General features: G+C 36.3%; 1 protein-coding gene across 4 annotated transcripts; it reads left to right on the forward strand.

Moving 5' to 3' along the window:
• Positions 1-25,335, forward strand: CNR1 (cannabinoid receptor 1). 4 transcript variants are annotated; one of them, XM_058175289.1, is made up of 3 exons: positions 1-540; positions 3,854-3,902; positions 18,005-25,335. In XM_058175289.1, the coding sequence occupies exon 3, from the start codon at positions 18,053-18,055 to the stop codon at positions 19,472-19,474; it is 1,422 nt and encodes a 473-aa protein (XP_058031272.1). In that variant the 5' UTR covers positions 1-540; positions 3,854-3,902; positions 18,005-18,052; the 3' UTR covers positions 19,475-25,335. The 4 variants fall into 4 exon arrangements, with proteins under 4 accessions (XP_058031272.1, XP_058031263.1, XP_058031292.1 ...); XM_058175309.1 differs by lacking the exon at positions 1-540 and adding an exon at positions 2,213-2,302; XM_058175280.1 differs by lacking the exon at positions 3,854-3,902 and having other exon boundaries at positions 53-540.
• The last annotated feature ends 1,499 nt before the right edge of the window (positions 25,336-26,834 follow it).

Genomic DNA, 26,834 nt, shown 5'->3' on the forward strand with positions numbered 1-26,834 from the left:
CAGACCGTTCAGAAGAAAGGGGACGTCGGGCGAGCCGCAGTAGCCGGAGGAGCGGCGGGAGGTGGAGACGGCTCGGGCGCAAGGGAAGGGGGCGGTGGGCGCAGCTTCTGATCCTCGGGGAGCGGCAAGGAGGAGAAGCACGGGAGAAGCACATGGCGAGGGGCGCGGACTAGCAGAGGCTGGCGCACCTCCTGACTGACTGAAGGGGGGGGGGGAAGCGAGCCGGTTCTCCACACCTGCCTGCCCTCGCCTTCCCTCCTCGCCTGGGCTCGCACCGCCGGCTTCTCGCACGCAACACCCCTTGCCTCTCACCCGCCTTCCCCGCCCTCCTCCTTCTCCCCTCAGCACCGCCGGGCGAGCAGGGTCGTCGCCGGCCACCGCTTCAGCGACCTCTCTTGGACTGGGCGTGAGGTGCCGTCAAAAGAGAGCACGAGGCGCCGGCAGCCGTTCAGCGAAGACCAGCGCCCTCCGGCTTGCTCTCTTTCTCTCTTCAAGCCGCGGGTTTGGGGAAGAGACGGTGCCATGTGAATGTGGAGGAAGGTAAGGAAAGGGGCGCTTTGCCCGGGTTTGCTTCTTTGGCTCGGCTCGAGGGAGGAAGCTGGTCCACGGTAGGACGCGCGAGTGCTGCTGCGAGGAGAGCTCGCTCTTGGCGCCCTGGTTCGAAGCCCCGTTTTAGGGAGAAGGCGCATCCACCCATTTCATTCCATGCCATCCAGTAAGCCGTGGCTGAGTTCCTCTAAAGGGGACAAACTCGCTGGATCGTCCGAAAGGTAATGCCAGTTAATTGTTCTGCTCTCCGCAGCAGATAAAACAACACAACCACTTGATTCAGCCCGCACACTCGGTTGGAAGACCGAGTCTTCATTGATTTAATTGTATCTGTGCACGGTCTCTTTGAACTCCGATCCTAAGCTTCCGAATCGGTAGAACTAGCTGGCAAGTAATGTCCTCGAGTTATTTAGTGAATTAAGTCATGGACGTTTTATTTCCCATGGCTGCAGATACATGTATTTTAAAGTGTTCCTTTAAGGATGCTCAGACAGCTTAAAGTGTGTCTACTGTAGCAAGCTCATTGTGTGCAAATGCCTTATCAATCCATCTGGCTACCTAAATGCAGATACTTACCTATTAAGCTGCTTCCAAGCGGTTTGAGGATCGCCTGCCGTAGATATTTTGGAAAATTTGAGCATGGTATCAACTGTTTGGAAACTCATCAGTTATGCCATAAAGAATCAATAGGAACCATCAGTTGGGCATTAAACAATAATTTGCCACTGGCATTCAGAATAATGGATTTTTGCTTAAATCGTTAAATCATCCAATACCTGAAGAATCTTGAAAAGTTTTTTTTTTGCACTCTTATAATCTGAATCCACATGCCAATGACCTTTGTTAAGATATTTAGGATTTCTTGAATTAGCCAAAAACAGACATAAGGGTGTATCAGTGAACAGAGAAATAGTTATTGATTAATAGGCAAGCCTTTTCTTGATACCATGTCTTGGCTCTCTGTAGGCTTTAGTGTGCTTCATATATTAAAGAAGAAGATAGCAAGGGATGTTTACTCAAATTAGCTAGGTTTCAATATGCCTATTTATTATTAATATGTAAAATGATTATTGGTATTTATTTGCTGCAATAGGCTAAACCTCCAAATCAAAAAAAAATTGAAATGCGATCAGTTTTTTCATAGATATTATATGTCTTAATAACAATTGTTCACCTTTATGGTTAACTGTACACTGTTCCTTTCTTCCTTTTATATTGAAGTAATTGAGGCTACTCAGATAAGATCAAGCCAATGTGTCTATAAAAGAAGACAAGACTGAGCAGATAACATTTTATTTCCTCTAAATTTAATTGTTTTGTTTAATGGGCATGATTTAGCAGAGGGAAGAAAATACAATATATGACAAGAGCCAATCTTGTAGACCAGTAGTTTTGTGGTTAACAATATGTGTTCATTTTTCTCCATGCAGAGCAGTCACCTTCTAGGTTCCCCTAGGACTTTGTCAGACATAGAGGGTTTCATCTTTAATCCTAAGCCTTTGGTGATTAATAATGGAAGATATTGTTATTGATTTTTCCTGTATTTCCTCCATTCTCCCTTCGCTATCAAATTCCCAACAATGAAGACTTTAAATAGGAGAAAAATATCACAATAGTTTTTGCTCTCTAATCATCCTGGATGAAGAAATGTTTGTGAGGGATTGAAAGACCGAAACAAACCCAATATATTGAGAACCCAATATTGGAAAAATATTTCTGAATCTTGATTTCAAAACTAGCATTCAAAATCAAAGTAAGGTTAAATTCTAATGTTAAGCATCAGGTATTTTGACAGAATTCTTTTTAGAATCTCTAAAACATGTGCTAGTATGCAACATAAATCTAAAGACAAGATAGGCAGATTTCTTAAATGAAATAGTTGCTTCTGTCATTATTTTATATTTGAAATGATGTTAAGAGGATGAATATTCTAGTTTTTACTATAAAGCTACAGTTCATTGTACTTTAAGGAAACATTGCTGATTGACCCTGTTGTTTAGTTTAAAGTATTCAAAAACACATAAAGAGATTATTAAAAAATAATAAACTAGATTTGTCCATCTCGATGGAAATTGTTTCTACAAGTTAAGAAATCAATGTACACAGTGCACACAAATTTATTTATTTATTTCTAACAGTTTAGGTATTGTTGTGTGTGTTTTCCTTACTCTTCTTGTATCTTCTTATGATGTCATTGTTCTTTGCTTTACAGAACATGTATGTTTGCTCCTTGTATTGCTGCAGTTGTTTGACCTAGGGACATGATCAAAGTAGCATGTTTACATCTAATGACATCAAAATAAGAAAATGGTTATCACTGGAACAATTAGCTGAGAATATTAATTTTCACAGATTACACATAGCTGGAATGATATAGGTTTGCCTTTTTACAAGAAGAGAAAAAAACTCATTAGTGTGATGACAGCTCATATTCTGCAGTGGGTGTAAATTAACTATAGGAGAAAAGGCATGAGCATCTAATTAGTTTAAAACCAGATTTACACATGTTAAATCACATTAACTTGAGAGGAGCTATATAGGAAATGCAGAGGATGGTCTTAACTTACTGGAAAGAGAATATATTTATATTCATAAACAATAATTTCATTTAATGCTAATGAGTATTTGAAAAAAATCTAAAAACATCCAAGTATAGAAGAGTATTTTCTATCAATGTGAGCATAAAGTCTCTGGTAACATCTCAAATATATTGGAAAATAATGTAATAAGTAAATAATTTTACCAAAGCTGGACAAGATCTAATATTTGAGAAATTTAAGCACAATCTTAAATTTACTTATGAGATCAAATTTGAATAGGACTTTCTGTCAAGATTGCATTGTATCTTGTCTTTGAACTTCTTACAGTTGTTCTTTTAATCATGAAGTTACTTCAGTTGCATGGATGATATGTCCTAAGTAAAACCTTCCTTATGTTGTTGAACTTGGAAAACTAGCCAACTGAATTTTAAAAAGATATATAAACCTTCCTTAATTTCATATTTTATTGTTTTATTGACATTATATTGTTTTAAGAAAATCTAGTTAATGTTGCCAGTTCCTTGAAAGTTTGGGCTCTAGTTAACTTAGTACTTAAAGATTTGTAAAATATTAAAATGTTGAAATGTGAGCAAAAATCTCAACCATATTAGTACTTTGTTTTTCCACAGGAGTTTCATTCTGAGTATACAAGACTATTGCATCTACTTTATTACATCTCACTAATTTATTATGTGAAAAGTTAAAAAAAAACGCTAAAAAACTTGTGTCTATTTCAGAAAAACTTATTTCATTAATTTTTCTAGCAAACCATTCATACTTCCAGCAAATGAGGAATTGTTTTTCCCCCATTAGGTACGTAAACTGTTTTTCTCCTCTTTGATCATGCCTGTATTATTAGTTTTATTAGTGGCTTTTTGGAATCTTTTTAAATCAAAAAAGAAGAAGAAAAACATGTGGACCTGCCCTGTATCCATGAATCAGGAAACTTGAATATTTGGATGCTGTTACTAGCAATAGTGACATTGTCCAGCTAATTGCTAATTTAAAAGGTTTATGGTCAGCAATCCCAGTGTATGGTTATAAGTGTGACTGTACAAGTGAAAACAAAAGCTAGAAAGAAATAGATCCTTCCTCTATTCTTGTTCTCCTATTTGTTAGAGTCTGTGTGCCAAGTCTTTCTATTAAAAGCAATTTTTCAAACATGCCAAGACAACTTTAATTGGCATTATGTTTCAGTGTGAATGAAATTTTGCTTTATTCCTATACTGTTGACTAATGCAGGCATATTTATTGCCCATTACTCTGAACATGCAGATGTTTATTTGGAGTTATTGTGGTGTTTCAGATCTTACAGGATTAACATTTGCACATTATGATGATTACTTATAATAGCAACCTTCTAATTTAAGGAAAAATTCTGCTCATTATTTCGTCCCAAAGTTTAAGATTCTTTATACCTGAAGAGTGTTTTGTAAAGACTTTTCCTCACTGGGACAAAAAATAAGCTAAAACAACCTATGTTTATTTTGTTTTTAAGACATAGCACAGCTAGAATTTTAAGACAGAGTGCATTTTGTACGTACACACATTCATGTTGTTAGACATTCAAGTGTTCTTACTGTGTATTTGGTCCTACTTGTATTCAGGAATACAATACCAATCTATAGTTTTTCAATACCTTGTGTGTCCAATCACACTTGGCCAATAAAAATTCTATTCTATTCTATTCTACAGTATACTGTTATAACAGCAGAATAGCTAGGTACAATAAAAGAACACACTATCCCTCCTAAAGTAGCTGCTTATGGAATTACTGCTATGCTATTATAGCTAGCCAAGTAAATAATACCAGGATGAAAAAAGCTGTGCTTGCTTAAATTCCTTCTGTTGAAATCTCTGGCCTGTTAGTATATCACTAATAAACAAATTAAATACTTGCATTTAACAATTAATTTTATATTGTCATGATTGAATAGTTAAAGGACATTACTAAAGATATTTGTCTCTCAAGCTTTTCATGATCTGGAAATCACTTGATGTCTTTAGCAGTCATGGTTACTGAGTTAGTCATATTCATTATAAAGGCTAGAGTAGAAGATACTGATTAAGAAACACACTAAAAATCTATTTTAGTCAGATGGAGTAAATTTTCACACCTGCATTTTAGGAAAGCTGATAAAATTTTGCTTCCCTTGATGACTCTGTGAAATTACTAAGAAATTGTTATTTTTAGCCACATCAGCCTCTTTTTAACATAGAATGTCAACGAGATGACTCTAGTATATCCATCATCTAAGAAAATCATATGAAGTTTATTTTCAGGTTGCTGAAAGAAAAATCTAAAGATGATGTTTATTAATATATTTTATTAATTAATTATTACTTCAGTCTTCTGAAAAGAGCAGAAAAGTTTAAAAAAGAATGCCATCTCAATAAATTAGCATTGTTTAAAAATAAAAAATACAAATTTTAAAAGCAAAATTCTCTTTTAAAAAGCCAGAATATATACTCTGATCCTGGACTAGTTTTTAATCCCAGAAGTACATAGGCAAACAGGAATGTCTTCCACTATTTCTGAAAAAAGACAGGAGCATAACTGGTTTTCAACTGTGATGCTGACCTTGAGAAGTTCTATTGATGCCCACACACTGGGAACTAAACCACCAGTGGTAGCATACAAAGTGTTCAACGACTGGTTTTGGTGCAGGAGTTAAAGGGTGTTGGAGGACATGATACTTTAAATCTTTAGGTGCCAGACCAGTAGTGGGTTTCAATTTAGTTTGCTACCAGTTTGCTCATGCGCGCATGCGCAGAAGTGGGTGGGCGGAGCCTGCCGCCGCTACTAGTTCGCCTGATCTGGGGTGAGCCTGTAGCAACCCACCACCAGACCACGTGCCAGACCATTTATTTTGATAGTGTTCTTTCACATTATATTTCTTACATTTCTTCTTTTTACATAGTTTATGTAAGTTTCAGAAAGAGTAGGTGCTCCATATAAAATATTTGGTATGTATTAAAACATGTATAGGTCACAATCCTATACAACCTACTTGAGAGTAAGTCCATTGAAGTCAGTGGAATTTATATCCAAAAAACATGCAGTGCTGAACATTCCTTACTTACATTTTGGAATAAGAAGTCTGAATTGGTGATATCAAGCAGTTCTTCAATACTTGTAAGCTTTTTTCACCGATCCAGTAAACAAGTAGGATAATACTGTTTATTAAATAAAGAATGTTTATTTTAAATACAAAAATGAATTTACTTTGTTATAGGAGGCTAACGGTTTCAAACAGCTGAAATTGCTAAATAGAGTAGTTTCAATTCATTAGTTTCCTTTTTATTTAAGTAAAATCATTTGCACAATGGTGATTCAAGGAGAATGTCTTGGAAATATGGCATAACCATTTTCCCTCAATAAGGGTGTATGCACACTTATACACATTTTAGTTTTAAATTGATTAAAGATAAACACTTGTTTGTGAAAGGATCTCCCATGTTTGCCCTTATGAGTAGTTTTCACATTTAGTAGTAGTTGTTTGTTTTCCTTCTTAAAGGCAGGGTACATCCAGTTGCAATAATGCACTGTAGTTTATATACCATATCAGTGTACAATTGCAAACTACTGCAAGTTAGGTTAAATATTTGCCATGCTCTATAGTGTTTCAGCAACTTGTTTATCAGTCAAATCTACTTCTAAGAGATACGATTAAGATATTTAGTGGCAACCTGTAACTAAAGGTGTCTGAAGAAGGTAGTAGCTATGTTAACTTGCTGAAACTTCATTAAAGTATGCAGATGCGTATGCTAGGCCAGCGGTCATCAACCAGTGGAAAATTTTGGTGGTCCACAGAAAAATTATTTGCATTTTTTATATTGCACTAAATCAGGGGTCCTCAAACTACGGCCCCTGGGCTGGATACGTGCAATGAATGTTTGAGTTGCTGCAGATAGTCTCACCCTTTGGGGTCTTCTTGTGTGGATGGGAGGGAGGCAGAAATTCCGACTTGGGGTCTGCTTCGGCCTCCTGGTGCAGGGCTTTGGGTAAAGGCTGGAGGGAAGTACTGCTGGTGGCAAGGAGCTGAAGGGCCTTGTTCCAGTGGGACTGCCTCATGGCCTGGAACCAGCTGACCATCTCAGCCCGCTGAGCCTCCAGGTGCCGGTACCTGGCCTTGCACTCCCCCAGGTCTTCTCTCTTCTTGGAAACCCTATGCTTCTAGTCCTCAGTGAGGTGCTTCTGCTGAGCTTCCTTCTCGGTCAGATCCAATTTGAACTGAGCTGTTTTGCCAATTCTTTCTCGTGGAGGCTGCTTAGCTCCAACAACTGCTTCCTGTTGGGACCCTAAGGAGCCTGGGCAGGGAGGGGAAGAGTGGCTGGGAGGAGAGGGGCGAGTAGAAGCTGGGGAGGCGCCCCTCGATGCGAGTGACATTGTGTTGACCACACTTACCCAGACACGTGACCACCTAGCCACGCCCACCCAGCCAGTCATTAGGCAGATCATATTAGTGGTCCGTGGGATTTAAAATTATGAATTTAGCGGTCCCTGAGGTCCAAAAGGTTGGTGGCCCCTGTGCTAGGCAATACTACCATTCTGTCTTTTTCTAATTATGTAACTATATATGTGAAAAACATCTTTTCTTGCATATTTCTCAAATATAAAATTGCATGTACTTTTATACCCAGAATTGCTGTAAACATTTAACTTCATGCTTTTGAATTACTTTCTAATCTAAACTATATCTTGACAATAGTTTGCAAATAAGTATTAATTATTCTGGTCTTTTTTCCCAGATTATTCCTTTCTTCTTTTCTCAAATGTATTAATGAGATTCCTTTTTCTAACTATACAAATCAACATTTATTAAAATATTCTACAGGAGAGGCCAAAATACAAATACACGTCAATCTTCCATGCCAAATCTGAATAGGAAAATAATAATTATAATTATCATATTAGTTTATAAAAGCAGAAATAATTACATATAACTTTGTATCTCTTACAAATGGTTGATATTCAGGAAAAATAATTGAAAGTATTCCCTCAAACACCAGTTAACTAAGATTCACTTCTAGTAATCATAAACAATGGTTCCAATTTATCTGAGCCAATGGGCATATTTGACTGCCAGCATTAGGGGCTGTAAGCTGTGATATATCAGCTGCTGGAAAACACAATGGAATTGGTAGTGCAGTGGTCATGTCTTCCTCAAAGTTTAATTGGCCATAGTAGAGAATACAAAGCAGAGTAATAGGCATTCAAACTGACACACACACACACACACACACACACACACACACACACACACAAACACACACAAATAGATACAGTTACATAAACACATACATACATGTAAACAAATAGCTCAAGTTTAACAGTTCATTTGGACATTGGTGCTGGATTTTGTAAATATTTTATTTCCAGTAACCAGAGTCAATATTAAATATGAAAGCGTTTTTAGAAAATTTAGCTGTCATTATAAATTAATTTTAAATTGTATGTTTTTGGTTTTGTTTGTGAGTTGCCTTGAGAAGGCCTTTGGTCTGGAAAAATCTAGAAACAAAACTTTTATTTACTTATTTGTTAAATTTATTTGCTGCCTGTCTCACCATGGGATTACTCTAGGCAGCTTACAACAATAAAAAAGAAGATACGAAAAAAGTGTAAACAAAACAGAAGTAAAATAATAGTACATTAAAATAATGAAAAAGAAAATAAGAATACATTAATATGATGTATTCATATTAAAAGGATGGGTGCAGAGCTGAGAACAAGCGGGGGTGGGAGGTGGAATCTGCCATCAATTCAGCAACTAGGACAAGCTTATTGTCCTAGCCGAGCAAGACCATTCTGGACCTATGCCATTAAGTAACCTGGACCTATGCCATTAAGGGCTTTAAAGGTCATAGTCAACATCTTGAACTGCATTCAGTAGCAGACTGGAAGCCAGTGAAGTTTACAGAGCAGAGGTGTATTATGGGCCATCCTAGGGACCACAAATGCTGTTCTCGCTGCCACACTTTGTACCAGCAGAAGCTTCCATATGGATTTCAAGGGTAGTCCCGTGTAGAGCCCATTGCAGCACTCCAGATGAGAGGTGACTAGGACTTGAATAATAGCACAGGGAGTCATGATTCAGGAAAAGTTGTGGTCTCCTAGTCACGCCTGCCATCTGCTCTTTAAGCAAGAGGCATGAGTCCAGGAGAACTCCAATATTGCGAACGGTCTGAACCGGATAGTGAAATCCCATCCAGAACTAAAGATGACAAAAACTCAGATCCTGAGGCTCCATGCACTCCAAAGCCACTCATTCTTGCCAAGGTTCAGTCAAAGTCTGTTGTCCCCCATCCAGGTCCCTATAGGTTCCAGGCATCGTGAGAAGGCAGAGATAGCATCACTCAGGTCACCAGGTGTAGAGATGTGAAACTGAGTATCATTCAGCATATTAATGATACCTCAACCCATAGTGACAGATGATCTCATCCAAAGGCTTCATGTAGATATTAAGCAGGAGAGGAGACAGTAACTAGCCCTGCAGGACACTGTAAATGAGTACTCAGTGGCTGGATCTCTCACTCTCTATCAACACTGATTGGGACTGATCTTGGAGAAAGGAACCGAACCAGCACAAAACTCTGCCGCTCAGCCCCAGCTTGCATAGCCTGCTTTCTGCTTAAATAAACTCTCTAAAAGAAACAATTTACAGAACCTGTGTTTTATGTTGTACAGAATTGATGCAGTTAAGCTTTCATATGGTATATTTTAATATAAATAAGTTTAACATAGCAAATTAGAAATGGATGGTCAGGTCTGTAAATGAAGTTGCTTTCAGATAGAAGCTTATGAACGTGAACAGTTCTCACTTTTAATTACGTATCCATTTCCTAATACTATGTCCTGGTCAATTTTATTAAGATCGAATACAACTTTTATTCTATCTTGAATAGTTTAACTTCCAAGTCATTATTAACTTTTTAGAAATATAGCTGTTTCATATTTTCCCATGTAATTTGAAACTTAGTTCATAAGTAAATAATAGTAAGCATGCTTGTCAGTACTTGACATTCAGTGTCACAGAGGATACAAAGCAAATTGTTCTGATTTTAGCTAAAGATGCTGCAATGGATTTTTAATTGTTTACACTGCTGCTTCTCCTATTTTAAATTACTTTAGTGGATTTGCTGGGCTGCATTAGCAAGCGCTTCAGATTCCTGTTTTATACATATACTGTATTTTTCGGAGTATAAGACGCTTTGAAGTATAAGACGCACATTAGTTTTTGGGAGGAAAACAAAAAAAAAATCTGCCTCTGCCTACCAGCATCCATCGGTATTTATCTGGCTAGTGTCCTTGCAGCAAACAGCCTGGTCAGCTTCAGCATGTTATCACAGCCTGATTCAGCACAAGCAGCTGATTGGCTGTTGGATCAGCCTCCCGGAATACCACCAATCAGCTGTTCCAGGCTGCAGGGATCGCCACAGCCAATCGCCACCTCTGCGATGTCGTGTTTTTGGTCTCTGCGCGCCATGTTTTTGGACTGCCGCTAATCCCCGCCACCTGGAACCAGCTGAAAACGCGATGTGCGGAGGCCGAAAATACGATGCATGTTTTTGGCTTCTGTGCACCGCATTTTTGGACTGCCGCTGATCCCCGCCGCCTGGAACTGGCCAAAAACGTGACATGCAGAGACAGTGATTGGAGGCAATGTGCTGTGGCGATCCCCGTAGCCTGAAACATCTGTGCGGAGGCCGAAAACGGTTGAATGGTGGGGGCTGGCGGGTGGGCAGGGCTTTGGCAACATCCACTGTATAAGACGCACAGACATTTCCACCCACTTTTGGGGGTGGTGAAGTGCAACTTATACTCTGAAAAATACGGTAATATTAATTTGGTTGACTTCAAATTGCATTTTATGTTTTTCTTTATGTTTTCTTAAACCATATAGAAATATTGTCACTAAATGAATTGATAAATGTAAAAAAAAGTCTTTTCAGATTATAAGGGGACCGCCTACTGCTTCCAAATACCTCTCACCGACCCGTGCGCTCCCACAGAGAGGGACTCCTCAGGGTGCCGTCAGCTAGGCAGTGCCGTCTGGCGACACCCAGGGGAAGGGCCTTCTCTGTGGGGGCTCCCACCCTCTGGAACGAACTCCCCCCAGGACTTCGTCAACTTCCGGACCTCCGAACCTTTCGTCGCGAGCTTAAAACGCACTTATTCATCTGCGCGGGACTGGATTAGATTTTAAAGTTATTGGTTTTAAGGGGTTTTTTATTATTTATATTGTTTTTAAATTAGGCAATAGAATAAGTTTTTTAATTGTTGTTTTTTAATTTGTATTTATATGTATTTTAACTGCCTGTGAACCGCCCTGAGTCCTTAGGGAGATAGGGCGGTATATAAATTTGAAAAATAAATAAATAAATAAATAAAATAAATAAGGAATTGAGGCAGGGAACCTTTAATCTTTATTGAAACAGTTGATGAAAAGTATTCTATTTAATCTACAGAATATGTCAGAGAGAGAATAATACCAAATTTCAGAAAAAAAACAGCAAAACCTTGCCTGCGGTATAGGTAGTCCTTGACTTTCAGCAGTTCATTTAATTACCCTTCAAAGTTACAGTGGCACTGAAAATAGTGACTTATGACTGTTTTTCACACTTCTGGCCATTGCAGCTTCCCCATGGTCATATGATCAACATTGAGATGCTTGGCCATTGAATCATATTTATGACAATGTCCTTTCTGACAAGCAAAGTCAATAGGGAAACGATTCATTTTACAAATGTGTTACTAATTTAACCACTGCAGTGATTCGCTTAACAACTCTCATTTTATGACAAGAAATGTCATAAAATGAATGGGGCAAAATTCATTTAACAACTGTCTCACTTAGCAACATCAATTTTGGGTTCAATTGTGGCCGTAAGTCAAGGACCACCTGTACCTCTCCTTTCATCAAAAGGGATTATATACTGCAAGTTGATTAAAGTTTAATTCATGAAATATTATTATTCATGAATTAAACTTTATTATGATTATGAATAATTAACATTATTCAGTCTAATGCAAAACTTTCTCAAGGGAGATCCAATTCTGGACTTAATTCCTAACAATATAATCCTATATCTGTTCAGAAGCCAAGCTCCACTGAGTTCAGGGAGCTTTGCTTCCAATCAAATGTGTGTATCATTGTATCTTAAATATTCAATTTTAGGAGAAAACAAAAGTCAACAAGAGTCAAAAAAATATGAAAAGGTGAAAAAGATGGATTGATTAGATTGTTTAATAATGAAAGACAACACAAATATAGTGGGCATACCAGAATAACATAATAACATTTTACTGATGTTCTCATTCACGAGTACAGCAATAGCATATACCACTTCATAGTGCTTTACAGCCCTCTCTAAGCGGTTTACAGAGACAGAATATTGCCCCCAAGAATTTCGGTCCTCATTTTACCCACCTCGGAAGGATGGAAGGATGAGACAGCCTTAGAGATGGATGGACTGTTAACTTCTTCCAGGCTGAAGGCATCATCTCTATTGTTCATTGGGTTCAGGGTGTCTTTCCTCAATTGCCATTTTCAGTTGCAACATAATTTATCTGCCCGCCTGAATTTTATCTCCATGCTTATATTTAACTACTCCTTTCTAATCTCTTAAAACTATTGATTTAACCATAAACATTAAAAGATTATTCAATTCCATTCTTTTCTAGAAGATTTAATTTTCTTCCTTTAAGCATACGTTCCATTGGGCTTTCTCACCGCATTTGGAAGAGATGTGTTTGCATGACCAGATTAGCCTTGAAGAAACTAGAGTGTAGGTTAGTGGTTTGAAGGATAGTTTTGAATGTCTCTTTCACACAAAGTAGTGGAAACTCCACAAAACAGTGCACTTCCTCCTTTCTAAAGAGTGAAATAAAGCTGCCATATTGCTTTGTGTGTCTTCTTCTAGCAGATTCATTAGCGGGAAAAGACTTCTATGTATGTATGCAGGTACCAAAGGTGTTCCAGTGGCTTCCAAGGAGCTACTGGAAGTGCCAGAAGATGCACTTTCAAATGCACAATGTATGATGCAAAATTCTTTTCCAGCTAGTAGATTTGTCAGAGGAGGCAACTGAAGATAGAAGTGCAATTGCATCAAATAAACAAGTTTATACCTTGGGAGCCTTTCTGACCTCAGTGTTAAATATGAACGTTCAGATTTCATTCATTTCATTTCATTTATTAGATTTTTATACCGCCCTTCTCCCGATGCTGCTGAGTTAGATAAGTAAATCATCTGAAACTGTAACCGAGCCCTTTAAAATGGTTATTTGTGCAATGATGTCAGCCAGGTTGAAAAAACCTGGAATTCTTAAAAGATAATTTAGGCTGTGCCCATCATGCAGAATGCAACTGATCGAACATACCTGGGCTGGCCAAGCTACATTTAGATACTGGTGTTTGTCAGTACAACTTAAAGCACTGGTTTTGAGCTTTAAATCAGATTTGGGGAAATCTTGTCATTGGCTATGAAACCTGAAGCTCCCCCTTCCTGCTTCAAAGATTTAAACAAACAATAAATGATTCTTTTCATTTGTACCAGACTGTGTATACTCTGAAATATTCTTTTCTCACTTGCCTGCTGCAAAAGGCATTGATTAGCTAATGCAAGATAGAAGATGTTTTAGTAGTCATGATACATTTCTGAAATGAGCTTCTAGACTTCTTTGGAAGTATTCAGAAAAAAAGTCCAAAGAGCCATTTCTTCCAACAGTTTTTTCTTGATTTTTTTTGGGGGGTGTGTGTGTGATTTTACTTGTAATTAATGTATTTAAAAGTTAATGATTTTATGCTGGTTTGGGGTGGTGGTGTTTCATTGCATTGCTTCATTATGTTTACTATCTTGAACAGTGCATTCTTAAAATTAGCCTAAAAAATAAATGAAACGAAAAGACTCTTTCTTATGAAAGAATGCTACCAGATTCTATATTGGAAACATTTATAGAAGAGTCTTTCTATTTATGTAGTAGACTCCAGTCTCCTCCTCCTTCCTTTTTTTTCTCAAATCCTTGAAGATTTGGGTTTTTTATTGTTGGAAAATTATATATATATTTGTACATATAGTACACACACACACACACACACACACACACATGGCTTCACAATCTTTTGTCATTTTGTAGAGTTAATCATCAAACTTCAAATTTTCACTGATAATTGCAAGGTATATGCATTAAATTTATACAAATAAATTCCAAGAAAATAGATTTCAATGGGACTTGAACTAGTTGTTTTAGCTTAGCTTTAATGTAGTTTTCAGTGTTTTAATAGGTGCAAGTACACATTGCCTATGATTTGCAATTATTATATTCTCAAAAGCAAACAAAGAAATAAACAGAAGGGAATCCAGCTGCATTCCCAAAAGACTAAACTCTTTTACTAATGAGCTCCCTTGTATTCTAAAAGAAATTTGTATTTGCAAAATACAGTAACTTGAAAATTACTGTGATAATCTAAATGTAGAAATATGGGGCATCATGGTGGGATTTGCTTGTCATGATATGGTTGATCATGGTGCTTGAACAGTAAACATATAAAGCAGCAATTTGTGGATTTTTAAAAAAAATCTATGAATATATGTTTATATGTACTTTAAATCAAGTTACAATCTGAATATTTTTCTGCACTTTTAAGATAGGAAAAGTTGTAAGGAAGAGTTGGCTGGCAAACTGCTCATTGCAGCTTTGTCATTAATTTTTTTAGCTTCATAAACTATGAAATGAAGTGACATTAATACAATATGCATAGTCATGAATCTTATATAGCTAATTGAGAAGATCTCACAGCAAAAATTATTCTTGTTTTATACAACTCTGAAATTTTCCTCTTTTTAATGTAATGATATACACTGATTTTGTTAAGGATTTCTTTATTTTGTTTAAATAATTAGTATATTTTAGAGTTAGCTATATGTTGCAAGGCAATTAAATTTGATTCTGTGCTATGAATTTTAATAAAATTAGTTGTGAAAATTTAATTAAAAATTCATCATTACATATTTTAAATCAGTTCATTGGGAAGTTTCTTCCACTTACATTACTGTGTTGTGAACATATTTTAAATTTTATTCCGCTTCATATTGGATTAATGGTGATTCCAGTTATATGTAAAATCTAGTGGCTAAGCTATAGTGATGGTGGTGTTTCACAAGTCTCAACTGTGAAAAACTTTTCTCTTTAAAATTTAATTAAACAAAATAAGTGCTATAATACAAGTAGCAGCAATATGATAGTGGTAAAATAAAACAACAGTGTAATAATATTAGCAGTTATTTATGTAATGATTGTATATAACTAAATGTATTCTAATAATATAAGCGAAGTTTTCATTTGTAATTTACATCGTCAGCACCTACTGATTTTTACCCTGATTTTTAAAATTCTCATTGAAGTCAGTTATTTTTCAATTGAGTAAAACTGGTTTCTACCTAGATAGTCCTTGGTGATATTTAATTCATGCAATGTAATGTTTGAACTGCAACTTTAATAAGTGGAGAAGTTGCCATTTTAGCTATAAATAGAAAAGCATTTAGCATTTAGAAAAATAAGGCAAGAAGCAATGTCCTCAGAAATTTATTACAGACAAATTTATTAAAGGAGAATAAAGCTGGAAAACATTAAAAAATGAAATATGTAAAAAAGATTTGTATGGCATATGACATCCGAGTTTCACATATTGGTTAGATTCACACATAATGCTATACAATAAGAGGATTGGTTTGGTTATGGCTTAGGGATGGCTCTAACCAATATACTTGATAAACCCTGGTTTATAGCTGAGTTTATGTGAATCTAAAAATTGTGGTTTCCTTAGCCCAGAGTTGAGCAAAATTACATAATACGATTGTGAACACAGTTGATGATTTTGAACCAGCTTGATCATTCTGCAACTGAAGCTGCCTTATTAAAACTTACAACTTTATGTGTGCCTTCCATTAAGTTTTAAAAAAGACAATAAATGATAGTCCATTTTTAAAGAGAGAGAGAGATGTGTGTCATGTAAGATATTTAACTTAGATGCTATAATTACGTTTAAACAGAACATTGAAATAATATACCATACTTGACATATGAAAGTTTTTAAAGAAGTAAATATCAGCTATTTAGAACTTTTAAATATAAAGTAATGCAAATAATAAATTGGGAGAACCATTATTGGGGGAGCAAGAAGCATCTCAGTTAAGCCCTTCTGTTTTCTTTTTGTACCCTCTTTGGTTTTGAGGAAAGGCCTTTCCTGAAACTGGTACTTTGGGATTTTTAACTTAAATTCCAGAAGGTAATCTTAAAAACAATCACTGGTTCAGAAGAACACAATGAAATTATTTAATAAATAAATAAATTTATACAGTCCCCTTTGAGCTGAGGGTAAAGTTAGAGAAGTTAATTAACTATTTGTTTTAACTTAAATAATTATTTTTAACTAAGTTAAAATTAAGTTGAACAAGTTAAAGAACAGAATAATGTAAGCAGAGAAGTGTTAAATAGATGTGTAGGAAGCATTGCTACCCATTATTTTTATTTTCTAAGTGAAAGTAAAGGGTTCATGTGGAGCCAAGACATTCTTGTAAATAAAATCATGCTAGAGGCCAGGACTTTTATTTTTCAGCATGCCTGGTTCCCATATTTTGAATTCAAAGAATAAAATAAAAAAGTCAGAACATTAAAAACAGTATTCCAAGGTACAGCCTGTTCTCAAACTGTGATTTGGATCACGAAGATTAATATGTTCCCTGAATACTAACATACACCTGAGAAAAGGTGTCAGAGCCTTGAACAAATGGTTCCTTTAAGAAAGCAACTTTTTTTAATAGGATGGAAAAACCTGGAAAAAAACCCTCTGTTTCTTCAATGCATAGGAGAAAATGTTATACTCCTGTGGGGCCTGAAGTAATTCTTCTTAAACAGTTTTTAAACTTGCATAATCATCTTCTGTTCCTATTTATTATAGAAAGTATTATATGGATTAGCATATTTTTTCCACTAGATTTGCATGCTTAGATTTGCTTTAAAAATATTACCTATTTTAAGATCAGATACTATATGAGGTAAATAGTTGAGAATTAATATTACCCAGCAACTCTGAATTGATTTATTTTGAATCTGATTATATTGATCCAAGTTGGAGAAGGACTTAAGCTTCTGCTGAAAGTGTTCATAAAATTATGACTTGTGTAACTGAGAGAAAGAGTATTTATCAAAGTGATTTGATTTCTGCCTTGATTATACATGAATAATAGGCTTCACTTATATTTTTCTTTTTCAATATATTGCAGTATCCTATGATTGGATCAGAGAGGAGCCTAATGACAGTAATTGAACAATATATTCTATTCAGTAAAATGATCTGAATCATGTACAGCTTTTTAGGCTTTTCTAAAGACAGCTCATCATATGTTGTATTAATCATTATTAAGGAAAATAAAAATAATGGAAAACTAGGGGGAGGAAAAAGAAAATAGACAGAGTGTGAGATAGAAGGGGGAAAGAAAAAAGGCATTGACACTGTATACGTGTCTATATGGAAAGAGTATAATTGAAAACGTGCTCTTGTTTCAGTATTCTGCAATAACCATTGGTGTTATTATATTTTTAAAAACAGAGATCACTGGCTTATGAAATAGAAACGGGAAAACATTTTAAAACATACACAATAGCGATAGAATACTTTAACCAAAACAAATGTGTACTGTAATATTTCTGCCCCAAGTTTTTAATCATTTCACTGCACAGAAAAATATTCTAAATATTCTGTCATTTAATTAATATTCACCTGCTGTAAATATGAGAAACTGATTCAATATTCAGTAGAGCTAAGGTTAAGCTCAGTTAAGTTGCTTTTTTATTTCTTAATTCTGTTGTAACTTTGCATATATTTATTTAAGTTTGGTTTTCTCCCCGACAGGACTGCCTCAGATTTTTTTCCAACACTGCATAACAGTCATCTGGGGTTATGAAGTCAGTCCTAGATGGCCTTGCAGATACAACCTTCAGAACAATTACAACAGACCTTCTTTACATGGGTTCTAACGACATCCAGTACGAAGACTTTAAAAGTGACATGGCCTCCAAATTAGGATACTACCCACAGAAATTTCCTCTGTCTTCTTTTCGAGGTGATTTCCATCCCAAAATGACTGCAGGAGAAGACGCCTCTTTAGGCGCGCACCCATCGGATCAAATCAATATTACAGATTTTTACAACAAAACCTTGTCCCCCTTTAAGGAGAATGAGGAGAACATACAGTGTGGTGATAACTTTATGGACATGGAGTGCTTCATGATTCTGAACCCCAGTCAGCAGCTGGCCATTGCAGTCCTGTCCCTCACCCTGGGCACCTTTACTGTTCTGGAAAATCTTCTGGTTTTAATTGTCATCCTGCAGTCTCGAAGCCTTCGCTGCAGGCCTTCTTACCATTTCATTAGCAGCCTGGCAGTAGCTGATCTCCTTGGCAGTGTAATCTTTGTCTACAGTTTTGTTGATTTCCACGTTTTCCATCGGAAAGACAGCCCTAATGTGTTCCTTTTCAAATTGGGTGGAGTTACAGCCTCATTCACTGCTTCAGTTGGAAGTCTTTTCCTCACGGCAATAGACAGATACATATCTATACACAGGCCCCTCTCCTACAAAAGGATTGTTACCAGGTCAAAGGCTGTTGTAGCATTCTGTGTAATGTGGACAATAGCTATTGTAATAGCTGTTCTCCCTTTGCTTGGTTGGAACTGCAAAATGCTCAATTCTGTTTGTTCAGATATATTCCCCCTAATTGATGAAACTTATCTGTTGTTCTGGATTGGGGTCACCACTGTACTCTTGCTTTTTATTGTTTATGCCTATGTGTATATACTCTGGAAAGCTCACAGCCATGCTGTTAGGATGCTCCAGCGTGGAACTCAAAAGAGCATAATAATTCATACTTCAGGGGACGGTAAAGTGCAGCAGATCACTAGGCCAGAACAAACACGTATGGACATTAGGCTAGCCAAAACTTTAGTCCTCATTCTTGTGGTTCTGATCATCTGCTGGGGTCCCCTACTTGCTATTATGTTGTATGACGTCTTCGGGAAAATGAATAAGCTTGTCAAGACTATCTTTGCCTTCTGTAGTATGCTGTGTCTGCTGAATTCTACAGTGAATCCAATTATCTATGCTCTGAGGAGCAAGGACCTGAGACATGCTTTCAGAAGCATGTTTCCACCTTGTGAAGGGACCGCACAGCCTCTTGATAATAGTTTGGAGTCCGACTATCAGCACAGACATGCTAACAATCCAGGCAATGTCCATAAGGCTGCTGAAAGATGCATTAAAAATACAGTTAAGATTGCTAAAGTGACTATGTCAGTCTCTTCAGACACTACTGCAGAGGCATTGTAAAACAAAGGCAATGTTTGGGAGAAGAAAGTGAGAGAAAGCAGGAGAAAATCATCACTTCAAAAATGTATTTTTCCTCAAATGTACCATTTTAAATTTTACTCTTTTGAAATGATTTTTTTTTAAATTAAGTAGTAGCCCTTTCCCCAAGTTCTATAAACAAGGACTCAGAGTTTGTTTTTAGAAATGGATTTCTCAATTGGCAAATGTAAATTGACTAGTAATTGCTTAACCCTATTATTATGTACAAAAATATCTCATTAACCAATGAGAGAGGTCTATATGCTAAGGAAAACATATTGGACGTTGAGTTGAAACATGCACAATACTATAATCAGATCCAACACTAATTTTATAATTGTATTTAATTTCGGTATGAAATACATTAATGGTAAGGTTTCATACCATCCTCTCCTCCAAATGCAGCAGTACTGGACTGTAAACATTTTGTATTATGTCTTGTGAAATGTACAATGTTTACTGTATGTTACTGATATTTGTTTACTCGAAGTGATTAAGTAGATTTATGTAGAGATAATGTAAAGTATGTGATGACGTAACCTTTTCACCCTATCATGAAAATACTTCCTGTACTTTGAAGAATTTCTGTGAGGTATACTGAAAATTTTATGTTCTTAGTGTTTTTAGTGAACTTAAAGGGAAAGGCTTTACATTGGTTCTCTTCACATTTGAAATCCCTATGAAGTCTGAAATTGCTATACGTGGGAATAGCAGCAACAAACTATAGCAACTTTTTCTTTGCAGAAGAAAATTACATTGCTCAAACTGCAAAAAGTAACTTTTAACAGATCATTGGCTTTTGGTTGGAAACAGTTTATGATGTAAGAGGCAAGATACAGTATCAGGCATTGGCTTATTTAACTTGAAATGATTTCATCTGGCCAGTTGCTAGCAAAGGATCTCCAAAGACAACATGTGACCAGTGTACAAAGTTATCACTGTGATATATACTTGAAATGTGTTGCATTCCTAAATCCCTGGTTTCAATGCATTTTGAAAGCTGAAATGCCAAACTCTAATTTTTGGTCACAAATGGATAAAATGTTGCTATCGTACTTCTTAAAATATGTGGATATGTAATTACTATCTATGTATTAGTGTAAATTGTGTGTGAATTCTAAATAATTGTAGGTTACATTAATATTTTAAGATAAGAAATTGTGACCAAGTGTTTTCTTACATTGTTGCATTCTTTGCACATGAATTCTGTTTTTAAAAGTGAGTTCTTCCAGCCAAATCCATAACAAAAATTCAGCATTGTATTGGAAAGAATCCAAACTGATACCTAAAGAAAAATAATAGTCTGGTATTAACAAGATAGTCTTGCTAAGAAGACAAAAGTGCTGATTGGCTTGTTATATAGTCAGAATAACTATAAAAATGATTGAAAAGGCAGACTATCACTATGAACAAATATAGAAAGCCTAAAATAGACATTTGCAAGTGTCAGAATTAAGCCACAACAGCAGCAAAATGAGAAGCCTGTTTGAAAACCTCCAAATCTTCATAATCTCTGCCAGAATTAAAAATGCAGAGATAGAAATTTAAATGCCAAACCTTCAAAACAAAACAAAACGTGCAAGCCTTAATTTCCTGATCACAACAAAGTAGGATGCTTCAGATCACCATGATCTAGCCAAGATTATTTATGCTTGGAAGCAAATCTTCATTGCTGTGGCTCCTCTTATTGACCAGGTTATATATGTAGAGGAAGATGCTACATGGACAGTTTCCCTTTCTGCTCTTTATTGGTGGTTTGGAACTATGCATAGCATCAGGAATCTAGAGCCTGGGTTTATATAGCAGGACACTAAACCCATTGTTATCCACTGTCAACCTAATATAGGTGTATAAATTCAGATCTTTATATGCAACAGGGATTACAACTACCATATGAAAAGATGATTGGTCAACAGTAGATAAACTGAAACCTAAAATATTAGAAAACCAGAATAAATAAATTTAATTTCATTGATAACAAAATAAAGTGTTAAGTTCAAAGGTAGCCCTTAACCAGTGATACCCAGTACAGTAGGACCTTTTGCATGGAAGATTTTTATTCCAGGAATGTAGAAAAGGAATGGTTTTAATTTCATCTCCATCTATACTCCTGACATGGTTGGCATCTCTGTTTGATCTTCCATTCTCTCCTTCCTTCCTTCCTTCCTTCCTTTGATACATACACCCATATATCCATACTTACCCAATAAAATCCTTGATGTGGCTGCTGTTGTAATAGATTAAATCCTTAGGAAGGTGACCCAGAAGAACAAGATCAGTTATAAGAAATGTCTTCTCCCCCCATCTGAAAATTATAGTCACATATAGGCTGGATACATACTTCATGCTAAGAAGAAGCCATAATGTGGCTTGTTTTATTATAGTATATGAACCCAACAATTCTGGCTTGCGAATCAGGATTCATGGCTTTGCATGTTATATGAATCTAGCCAATTAAACAAATTCATACTTCATGGTATGAAGATGAACCTAGTTGCAAACAAGGATTTTTGATAGCTTTGAATAGTAAGGTTTCTGTTTTATTCAAGAAAAGATGCAGAAAATGGAAGAAGCATACATTACCCTTGATTTCTTGGCTGCTCCTGTTTTCATGACAAAGGGGATCTATCTAATGAAAGAGGCTATGGTTACATTGATAGTGCCTTATTTTTTTTAATCACACTAGTTCAATGGCAGAATGAAAGAATCATGAAAATAAACATTAAAAATAGCTTTGTTACTGCCACATAGTAATTAATATAGGTAGTAGCAGTATATAAACTGGTTACAGTGATAGGAATTCATAGAGTTGTAATCCAATGTACTCTGAGGGAAGAGATAAGAAGAAAGCTAATATATTGTATTTACAATATTAGTAAATTGTAGTGAATAGAGAAGAATCCAAGACTGGTAATCTAACAATGGGTTAATTCAATCTTATTAATTAGCTGGGTCACTATAAGGTAAATAAGAATTCCATTCTGATGAGCAAAAAAGTCCCAAACAGGAACAGAAACAATATAATTTTGGTTTATTGATTAATATCACATTACTGTTGGGCTGAGGATAAAAAAAAAGTCACTGTTTGAATTTGAGAGATACAGCATGGTAATTAAAAAGGGACTAATCTGATGCTTGGCAATACATACATGGAATTTAGCACGCAATAAATATGTCCCATATCTTCACATTTTAGGAAGGAGCAAAAGGATGGCAGCTTTCATATCTTACCCTGTCGTCAGAGCTGTCCATAAATTAAACAGGAAGTATTGCAGATGAATTTCTTTGAAATATCCAGTGGAAATTCTTACGTTGTCTGGTAATAGCTCTTTAGTAAAGCAATGCTCATTGTTCATGAATACAAGTCCACATGATAGACCATTAGTATGAGTCTGAACATACACTGAATGGAGAGGGGAACAAATTTTGTTTCCTGTATGCGCTATATAGCCATTGCTGACTGGGTAGAAACTGATGTAATTTGAAGTGAATATTTTCTACATCAATAGGAACAGTTTTCAATCTGAACATTTAGGAGCAAAAAATACCCAAAGTATAAAATACAGAAGTATTTCAAGAGCCATTTTTAAACTTAATTCTTGTGACTAATGCAAAGTTGTGTGGATTTCTGTTTTATGTGTTCAAGTTGCTATCTTTTGTGATTAAAATAAACTTTGGGACAATGGGGCTGTCATGGCACTTACCATGGTGCTTATTGATAAAGAAACAACTTCCTGTGAAATACTATGTCCTCATCAATATATTCCATTTAAGTAAATAAGTATTTTTCCTTTAAAAAGCTCTTTTTACATGATGTACATTATAATAACACCATTTTGCGACTGAGCTGGCTATGAAGTCCCTACAAAATAAATGCTGAACATAATTATTGCTACTTCACTTAGATTAGCTGCTTTTAAACCATGCTTTAGGGCAGCTATTCTCAAAACGCTTGGGAAGGGAAATGTCATTTTGCATGGAGAACTTCAGGCTCTTATGATTCTTCTCCATAGCTAGTCATTCTGAGGAATGCTAGATTTTACACAACTCTAAATTAGGGATTTAAACATTAGTGGGCCAAGTATCCGCGTTTTTCTTCATTTCTTTCTCTTCCTCTCTGATTTGGGGTGAGGAAAAATGCAAACATTGTCCATTTGCCCCAAGACCAGAGCTTCATATGCTTCAGTACATACCTTAACAGAGCTTTGCAAATAAGGTCCTTGATTCCAACACTGGATATTGTTTTCATTGTGTATTTGTTAGTGGTGTACGTCTTGAAAAATCCATACTCCTGTTGAGGAATCTATAGAGTAGGATGTGTGTATGTATGTGTATGCATCCACGCAAGACAGTTTTCACACCTAAGGCAATATACTGTGAATGAAGAGGTTCATTGATTGCATTTTATACATTTCTTACTTACTTTTCGAAGATGTGGTCTGCACAAAGGCCATTAGTTCTTATTCCTATGGAGGGACCACAAGAGCCCTAGATAGCAGTAACAGACAGTTCCACCCTCTTCCTCAAATGTACCTGAAGGAGGCAGTTGAGGCTCAGGGCAGCTGAATAAAGCTGCACTTCTCGCATGTAGTTTGGGTAGCATTAGGCAATGAATGGCCAACTGTTCTCAGTATGGCAATGGACTGATCACACTGTTGATCATTCAGCCACCTGGTGCTAGGCAAGCCCTTACTGTGTCATTCCTTATGGGGTGCCTCAAATGGCATGCCCCTTCCAATCCATCTTAGTCACTAATTGCTTTCTATACATTTCACCAGGCATCCCTGCCTAAATGGAGTATTTACATTCCCAGAGGCACCGTATGTCACCTTGATAGAGGCTGGAAAAGAGGGGGGGTTTTGCAGTTATCCTTTGATAACCTGCTTGTGATCCTCCAAGATAAGCCATTTAGCCAGCCATTGTCAGAAAAAAACAAAGCATTTAGACCCGATAGACTCTGGTAGTCTAATCCACCCAATCAATTCTCCTGTTTTAATGCAGCAGGGGGAAGCGAAAGCCTTGCTTTAAGAAGGTCTGCTAGGAGAAGAACCGTTCCTTTGGAAAATGTTCTCCCCAAATGCTCACATTCCCTGCTAATTGCCTAGCAGCTTAACCTTCTTCTTTTTTTTTTCATAGTTGCTGGCCCGCTCTCACAAAGCGAGTGGCTTCACGACTAAAAATTATGTGTATTAACTTTAAATGTTGTTGTATATCTGTACCAGAAACCATCAGTGTTATATTATGTAGAAATTAGATTGTCCCTCATCTTAATGTACATTTGTATATTTCTTATTCGATGCTGTGCAATCACTCTGGATTTCTTTTTTCTTGCACTGATCAAAATGCCTCTTGTATAATAAATAAACTTCTTCCTGTGGTGAATGTATGTAAATAAAATTAAATAAAAACATTTAAAATGTCAGTTATACAAGCAGTGGCCTGAAAAAGGGATATCTGTCACAGCTGAATGGAGAAATCAAGTTGCTATGACATCTGAAAAGTTCCAGGGATGCAATGTCAGAGAAAGTTTTTCCTTGTAATAGCTAAGTTGGTTTTCTGTAGCTTTTTATTTTCATTGTTTCCAAGTGAAGAGCCTAAAACTCAACAATGTCTGTAAATCCAACATTATAACCTTCTCCTTAAAGTACACTGTGTTGTTAGATGTTTGTTTGAGCTGGTAGCACCCCTTGCAACTGCTGCGATATGTTTCTGTTGGCGATTTGTATATTACTTTGTACATGAGTACTGGTAAGATTGTCATGAAAAGTAGCTTCTGCCATTAAACTACCTATAGCGGAATAGTATATAATGTTACAAATGTGTTACTACCATGCCATATTTTATTTCTCCAATGTAATTAAACTTATTTATTTGAAATCAATTACCTGTTTATTTGAATGTGAAATGATTTTGAGTACATTTTCTCGCTTTGTACTGAGCTAACCATGAGGAAATTTCAAGATTCTGAAAGGAATTTTTTTACTGTAACGACAAACAAGACTTTTGCCATATAGAAAGCTGCCCCTCTCTTGCCTAAACTAAACTGTCCATTTGGTTTAGGCGTGTGGGTAGCCCTTGTTCAGCAACAGAAGTTATCATAGTGCTGAATGATGGGACTTACATCCCTTCCTCATAGTTGTGGCTGTTATAATGTCCCCACAGTCATAGGATTGCAATTTGGTGTCCGGCAACCAGCTCGCGGTTACAACCCTGCAGCTTCCTGTGTCATGTGATCATCACTTGTGACTTTCACTGCCAGCTTCCGACAAGTAAAATCAGTGGGGAAGCTGGCAGGAAGTTGCAAACAGATCGCATGACTATGGGATTCTGAAACCGCACAGGATTTGCCTAACAACGACATTGTTGCAACTGCCATCATAAATTGGCGCAGTCATATGAAATTAAGCTTTATGACCACATCACTTAGCACAACATTCCCAAGCTCGGAGATTGTCCAAACTAAGTGTGACTGGATCTCTGTGTCCTCTTTTCCTGATTGTGTACTAAAGGCTCATATTTATCCTAAGTGTGCAAAGTTCCTAATTGAAAATCCAGCTGTCTATTGTCCATTCATCTAGCCTAAAACATGCCCATCATATTCCCCATTCAGAGCAAAAGCCAGCTAATAATTTTGTTTTCTGCAATGTAATTCTGGCTTATCATAGTTCCCAATCCAGTTACTAACCAGCTTGATGCTGCTTTCCTGTCTGTGCAATTGTTTAATTATGTAATATTTTGGACAATACATCTCTGTTTTGCATTGCTGCAGATACAAAGTAACGGTTGGGAAATTCTTCTACAGAGGCAAGAATTTTCCCATGGATATTAGATATATTTTTATGAACGCATGAAAACACTCTCCATTTTGATCATCATCCCGATGATTAATTAATCTAAGTAGGACTTGCTTCTGGAAAGTGGAAAGAATGGAGGTAAGGTCATTCCAGCACGAGGTACATGGCTCTTCACTCCTCAGAGCAATTTCTCATTAGAAGAAAGCAACATGTACCAAAATAAAACAAATATCTTTTTTTTTTGCACTACAATGTCATAGCATGTTGAAGTCAGTCTGTGTGACATTTCTCTGTTTATCTGCCATCCAACTTCATCGGCTAATCCTAAATTTGATGATAATGAGAAAGGAACAAAACCCTTTTCCTATTCATTTCCCTTGTATTGTGCATAATTTATAGTCCTATATCTATTTTACTTGCTTTTTATTTATGTTTAAAACATCCCAAATTATAATAGAATCACTCCAGCTTCCTCATAATTTTGGCTATTCCTTCCTACACGCTTTCAATTTTACAGTTATCTTCTTTAGCTTGTTGTGACTAAAACA

The sequence above is a fragment of the Ahaetulla prasina genome, chromosome 1 (assembly GCF_028640845.1).
Source record: "Ahaetulla prasina isolate Xishuangbanna chromosome 1, ASM2864084v1, whole genome shotgun sequence".
NCBI classification, from domain to species: Eukaryota; Metazoa; Chordata; class Lepidosauria; order Squamata; family Colubridae; genus Ahaetulla; species Ahaetulla prasina.